The 7025-nt window shown below is 45.3% G+C and overlaps 1 protein-coding gene and 1 long non-coding RNA gene across 10 annotated transcripts in view; one reads left to right on the top strand and one right to left on the bottom strand.

The window, feature by feature from the left end:
- LOC109527583 (uncharacterized) overlaps positions 1-4643 on the top strand; it is a 30354-nt gene extending 25711 nt beyond the window's left edge. For 4 of the 9 annotated variants that reach the window (XM_019889604.1, XM_019889601.1, XM_019889596.1 and 1 more), the window contains 2 exons: positions 183-188; positions 4361-4643. In XM_019889604.1, the coding sequence (XP_019745163.1) occupies positions 183-188; positions 4361-4588 (234 nt within the window). In that variant the 3' untranslated portion in view covers positions 4589-4643. Of the gene's footprint in view, positions 1-182; positions 189-2999; positions 3647-3703; positions 4124-4180; positions 4256-4360 lie in introns of those variants that run through there. The other 5 variants (XM_019889602.1, XM_019889597.1, XM_019889605.1 and 2 more) reach the window with 4 other exon arrangements.
- LOC109527585 (uncharacterized) overlaps positions 1-7025 on the bottom strand; it is a 17645-nt gene that overhangs the window by 9606 nt on the left and 1014 nt on the right. The window lies entirely within an intron of this gene.

Below are 7025 nucleotides of genomic sequence, written 5' to 3'. Positions count from 1 at the left end.
GGAAGCAGAGAGGGTAAGCAGGATTTGACCAGGACTGTTGGGAGGGGGTCAAGTAGGCAGGAGGAAGTTTTGGATTTGGTAATGATATCTGAGATTATTGAAGGATGGGGGAGTTCAAAACAGGAAAGCAGTTGACAGGAAGTGGGGATGTCAGGGGAGGGGAGGGGTACAGAGGAGCCCAGGTGTTGGTGGATTTTATTTACTTTTTCAATAAAAAAATTGGAGCAGAGAGTTGCAGGTGTCAGAGGAATAAAAGTGTGGTGGTAGGGAGACAGGGGGTTGAGTGATTTTGTTCAGGAGAGAAAAGAGAGTCCTAGTATTTCCAGTATTGGAACAGATGAGTCCAGAGTAGTATTGTGATTTGGCTTGAGAGATGGAGTCTTTGTAATGGGACAGTTGAGCTGTGTCGATGTCCTTGTGAACAGTGAGACCAGTTTTCGGTAGAGTCTCTCAAGTTGCCGGGTTTTGGTTTTAATGGAACGGAGAAGAGGGGTGAACCAGGGGGCAGACCGAGTGAAAAGGACAGAGCGGGACTTGACAGGGGCGAGCGTATTGAGAATGTTGGTGAGGGCCGTGTTGTATTGGGAAAACAAAGAATTAGGAGAGTAGTCTATGTCCGGAGTCAGGGTAACGATCCTTGCAGCGAGAGAGTCAATGTTGATGTCTTTGATATTAGAGTAAGAGATGGTGCGGGGTGATTTGGAGGTGGAGAGCCGGAGGGTGACATTAAATAAAATGAGGAAGTGGTCCGTTATAGGGAGTTCATCAGCAGCACAGTTGGAGGGGGTGAGACCAGAACAGCAAATGAGATCTAAGGTGTGTCCTTTAATGTGTGTGGGGAACTCTGCAAACTGATGGAAGCCAAGACTGTCAAGTGAGGAGGTGAAGTCCATGGTGAGCGGAAGGGCAGTATTGTCCATGTGTACATTGAAATCCCCTAGAATAATTATATTAGGAGATAGAGAGGAGAGATGGGTGAGGATAGCAGAAAATTCATTGAAAAAGTCACAATGAGGTTTGAGGGCACGGAATACTGTGGCAATGATCATTGGAGTGGGTCCGGAAATTTGACAGGCGAGGCATTCAAATGAGGAGAGAGGAGGGAGAGAGATAGGAAAAACCTTCCATTTCTCACGGTACAATATCGCGAGTCCACCTCCGCGACCCGTGCCGCGGGGTTTCGATAGGTAAACAAAACCCGGGGGAGTAGAATCATTAAGTTGAGAAAAGTCGCCAGGAGTTTGCCAGGTCTCATTCAGACAAAGAAAGTCAAGCTTACGGTTTCTGAGGATATCCTGGATAAGACAACCTTTCCCAGTGAGCGAGCGGATGTTGAGCAGTCCGAAGTTGACGCCGGCAATATCGCTGTTGCGAGGAGCATTAGCTGACCTAGCCAGGTCGGCTAACACGCTGTGGTCCGCGGATCGGCCGTTGTTTCTGCCTGGCCGGCGGGAGGATGACCAGAAGAAGGTGATGCCCTTGGATCTATCGAAGTGGAAGCCCCGACGAGACCCACGGTGGATATATTTCCAGGAGGGATGAAGAACGATGTCCGGGAAGCGGTGCAGCGCAATATCGCTGTTGCGAGGAGCATTAGCCGACCTAGCCAGGTCGGCTAACACGCTGTGGTCCACGGATCGGCCGTTGTTTCTGCGTGGCCGGCGGGAGGATGACCAGAAGGAGGTGATGCCCTCGGATCGATCGAGGTAGAAGCCCCGACGAGACCCACGGTGAGTGTATTTCCGGGAGGGACGAAGAACGATGTCCGGGAAGCGGTGCAGCGCAGGTGGAAAGCGCAACCACCGAAAGCGGAGCCCGAGAAGTTCTGCCGCTGAGTACCGAAGTAGTCCTTCCATAGGTCGATGGAGGAGCGACAGGATGGTCCAAATTAGTATGGCCCAGACAAAGGCCCCGATTTCCCCCGTCATGAGGTATAGAGGGGTGGAGATGGCACGGGACCTCGTCTGAGATCCGAAAAGGTAGGACGCTGTGACAGCGCGATTAAAAACAATCAGATGGTGATTGACGTTCAAAAATGGATTGGCGACAGTAAAACGGTAAAAACGTTAAAATGTGTTCCGGGTGAGCAGCGGCAGCCAGACATGCCAGCGTTCACTGAACCTGGAAATCACGTAAAAAAAAAAAAACATATTTCTCATTGATTACTTTTATTCTGCTCTAATAGTGCATGATAATGGTCTCTCTTACTGGTTCTTATAATATTTACTAGTTTATTTTTAAAGGTCTTATATTTTTTTTCTGCCTCTTCAGTTCTCAATTGTATAAACAATTTATATAAATTGTTTATAAAATTCATTCATTTTCCGAACCGCTTGATCCTCACTGGGGTCGCGGGGGGTGCTGGAGCCTATCCCAGCTGCCTTCGGGCAGGTGGCGGGGGACACCCCCCTTGTGAGGATATAGCAAATTGGAAAATGTGTGTGTGTGTGTGTGTGTGTATAATATATATATATATATATATGTATATAGAGAGAGAGAGAGAGAGAGAGAGAGAGAGAGAGAGAGAGAGAGAGAGAGAGACAGACACACACACACAGACACACACACACAGGCACACACACCAGAGGTACGGAGGAGCTCAGAGGGCATCGTTGGTTCCACATATCTGAAAACACATTTTTACTGTGTGGCTTTCAACTTGGCATGAGACTCGCCATTTTCTTAGCATTTTATGCTGTCTGTTGTATTTGTATTAATTGTTTTCACTGCCTTTGCTATTGTATGACTAATTTTGCATGTAGAGCACTTTGTATGCAGCAATGGCTGTTTTAAATTTCTCTATAAATAATGTTGAGTTGAGTTTGGTAAGTGGAAGATATACATATGGCTGATGATTTTTGTTGCTTTTACAGGGCGGCAGGTGGTTGCAATTTGATGCCATACCCACCAAGCATGATTGTGTCTCTCAAAATGAAGGATGGAATGTCTGAGTCGAGGTCACGTTCAAGCAATTCAAGTCATTGAGAAGAAAAATCATCTTTATTATTTGAACTGAATGCAGGTGGGATGCAGATGGGAATCTCTCTCTCCTAAAAAATGTAATTATCATCCGTGCTGTATGTTGCACATGTGGCATATTTGACGATAAAGTTGACTTGACTTGAGTTGACTTGATATTACACATTAATGACCACACAATGATCAGGATGAATAGGACTGAATGCTTGAGGACACGTTTTGTTTTGGAATAAGAATAACTCTTTGATCTGGGGTGACATGTCCAGCAAACCCAGGGGCTGGATTGGTTGTTGATCCAAGTCCAAGTCCAGGTGGTTGTGTTCATCCAGAGTACCTGGCGTTGGCTCGGCAGACCTTGGTGGGGACCTACATGGTGGTTCAGGTTTGAAAAGGTCACGTTCCAGATCGTTGTTTTCATCCTGAGTCACAGATGGTCCAGGTTGGATGGATGCTAGTCCAGGAGGTTGTGCTTATTTGGAGTATTTGGTGATGGCATTGGGTTATTCTGGTAGTGGTGCAGGTGAGAGAAGTCACGGTGCAGGTTGACAATTTAGTGTCCAGATGGGTGGTGCACTTGTGGCTGACATTTGCCAGGGTTGCTTAGTGTGATATGAAATAAAATTTGGATCAATTGTTGGTAGCAGTGGGCCATATGGCTAATATGGTGGTTGACCAGGTGGCCAAGACGGTTGTGGACAAGGTGGCCAAGGTCGTGGTGGCCAAGGTGGTCGTTGCCCAGGGTTAAAGGGAGGCCAATATGGATAATTTATTGGTGGCCCAGGAGGACCTGGTGGTCCAGGTGGTCCTGGTGCACTAGGTGGTCCTGGTGGTCCAGGTGGTCCAGATGGTCCAGGTGGTCCAGCTGGTCCTGGTGGTCCTGGTGGCCCATCTGGTCCAGGTGGTCCTGGTGGCCCATCAAGTCCAGGTGGTCCTGGTGGCCCATCGGGTCCAGGTGGTCCAGGTGGCCCATTTGGTCCTGGTGGCCCATCGGGTCCAGGTGGTCCTGGTGGTCCATCTACTCCTGGAGGACCACCTGGACCAGGTGGTCCTGGTGGACCATCTTGCCCTGGTGGACCATCTGGTCCGGTTGGTCCTGGAGGACCCACTGGTCCTGGTGGTCCTGGTGGACCAGGTATTCCTGGAGGTGGTCCAGGTGGACTTCCTGGAGGTGATCCTGGTGGTGATCCTGGAGGTGATCCAGGTGGACTTCCTGGAGGTGATCCAGGTGGAGATCCAGGTGGACTTCCTGGAGGTGATCCAGGTGGACTTCCTGGAGGTGATCCAGGTGGACTTCCTGGAGGTGGGCCAGGTGGACTTCCTGGAGGTGATCCTGGTGGACTTCCTGGAGGTGATCCTGGTGGACTTCCTGGAGGTGATCCAGGTGGACTTCCTGGCGGTGATCCAGGTGGAGATCCAGGTGGACTTCCTGGTGGTGATCCGGGTGGACTTCCTGGAGGTGATCCTGGTGGACTTCCTGGAGGTGATCCAGGTGGACTTCCTGGAGGTGATCCTGGTGGACTTCCTGGAGGTGATCCTGGCGGACTTCCTGGAGGTGATCCAGGTGGACTTCCTGGCGGTGATCCAGGTGGACTATTGTCATCTGGGGTAAAAGCTGCATTGGATGGCACTTGTCTCTTTATCTTTGCAGAAAGACAGCTGGTTCCTGTGATAAAGAGTTGACATCTTTGTTACATGGTGACCTTTCACTGACTCTTTGTTACTTGCTAATTGAGAGTTTGATGACTTACCGAACAGCACAAGGGCAACAGTGAACACCTTGAGAATGCTCATTGTGGCTGATGATGTCCTAAAAGACAGTGAAAAAGGATGGTAAATGTACATCGAGAGAAAGTCCATCAGGTGAACGTGGTGGGACAGTTGGCTGGTTGGACACACTCATTTTGTTGAGGCCCATGGTCCATGCGGCGAGACATCAGGACAACTTTTCCGGAAGTCACTTCCAGGAGGTTGAGATACAATTTGGTATTTTTTTTATGCTGTAATTTCTGTACATGGTGCCAAGCACCAAACATGCACCTCAAAGTCCACGGTCACATGGAGCCTTGCCGTGCAAAAGCTTTTCACGTCACAAACCATTTGTTAACAAAGGTTTGCACTGTAGAACGCAGTGGAGGTCCAGCATTTTCGCGGCTCCTCCTTTATTTAGAGATTATTCGTTTCAAATTTAAAATACTTTTTGTGGGACCATCCGCCATTTGATGTGGAAAATGCATATTGGCAGTATATCACCATTTTTTAAAGAATGTTTTGGGTGAAACAGTGGACAGCAAACGAAATAAAATCAACAATGAACCAGTTAACCAGTGGAAAATAAAAGACATTCAATAAATAAAATTCTACCTTTCTGTTCTTTGGTAATCAGCAGGAGAACATAGCAAAATTTTGCAAAATTCATCCGCTTCTCACAAACATTGGAGAAAATTTGCTTTTTGTGAAACCAATCATTTCAAGAAGAGGAGAGACCTTGGCGCTCATATTTTCACTTCCGTGACTCGAACATCTGAACAGTGTTTCCAATGAAAAATTAACATTTCGAAATAGCTTTTGATCGTAAAATAATTTATTGAGAAACGAGCAGTGTGAGTGGCTCACAAAACAAACAAACAAAAAAAAAATTCAATTCCACAAACATATTTTGTTGTTTTTTTAGAATCGAAAAGTGTTATTAGTTATTCTTTTAAGACCTCTCTCATAACAGTGTTCACACATTAAAATATAATTAGGCACTTCTTTATAAGAATAAATCTTCACTGAACGAAGACTTAAGATAGTGACCAAAATCTTCAAGAAATTACATGTGTGTGTGTGTGGGGGGCGGGGGGGGGGACAGAGGGAGGTTGTTTGTGTGTGCATGTATGTGGCACGATGCGAAGCATTTTGATTGCCAGAAAAAAAATTATTTTTCTTGTCATACCGCTTGCAACATCCGTTTGATTTGTGACATTTTTAATTCAATGCAAAAATTGCTGTAAATAAAAGAAAAGAGGAAATGAAGTTTTGTTTTGTTTGTTTATGAACCACCATCCATAGTCTCAACAGCGTGAGTACTTTGGCCTACTGTTGTGCAAGTCATGTATCCGAAAGGACAGAGAGAGTTTTAGTTTTTGCCCCCAATGTCTGAACTCAACTGTGCTCACCTCCGGCTTGCAAAGGATTGATTAATTGCAATGTTGCTTTTTTGTGCAGTTGTCAGAATCATGAGGTTGACAAAGTGGAGCATGTCACCATCGCAAGCCTTGTCACTGGGAGAGATGATTTTTTTTTTTTTTTTACACCGACACAAAGACATTGATGGACCACTTGGTTCCAAAACATGTTTCAATGTTAGCCATTTTACCCGGAAAAAAAATCGTTGAAAACCACAAGACTTTATAAAGTTATTTTTTGGGAGTATGAAGTCAGTCCCATGTGTGACTGCTTTCAAGTCTAAGTTAAAAACTATGCTTAGTATCCCATGCCGATAACTGGGTTCCTATGAAGCACGTTTTAACTTAAATGCAGTTTAAAAAAAATAATGTTCTTCTTCTGTCTACGTAATTTTAGTGTGCTTTTATTTCTGTACTTTGTTTTAAATGTCTTCAGTTCTTTTATTTTAAAATGCTATTAAATGTTGTAATTCTGCTTTTTTTCAATCAAGTTGCCTTGCCCATTGATTTGATTTGTTCCAATTTGTTCCAAAGATGGTTTGCTTAAAGCAGGGGTGTCAAACTCATTTCACATGGTGGGCCACATACGGCCTGGGTAGATGTCAAGTGGGCCGGACCATTAAAATGATACCATACTTTGCTATAAATAACCAAAACAACATGTCTTTCCTTTGTTTTGGTATAAAGAAGCACAAGAACATTAGGAAAATGTTGAAATTAAATGAACATATCTTTTACAAAACATTTCATGAAGCACCTTACATTTCCTGCGACAAATGTGCAATTTACTTTTATCATTCACATATATGCATTGCAACTGATCCCACTGATTGTACAAACTTTAACAAGTAATTGGTATTGAAAAATATAGTAATGCAC

Source organism: Hippocampus comes, unplaced genomic scaffold (assembly GCF_001891065.2).
Source record: "Hippocampus comes isolate QL1 unplaced genomic scaffold, H_comes_QL1_v1.1 scaffold15, whole genome shotgun sequence".
Lineage (NCBI taxonomy): Eukaryota > Metazoa > Chordata > Actinopteri > Syngnathiformes > Syngnathidae > Hippocampus > Hippocampus comes.
The sequence above is the reverse complement of the archived record's forward strand: the minus strand, read 5'-3'. Positions and strand labels throughout refer to the sequence as shown.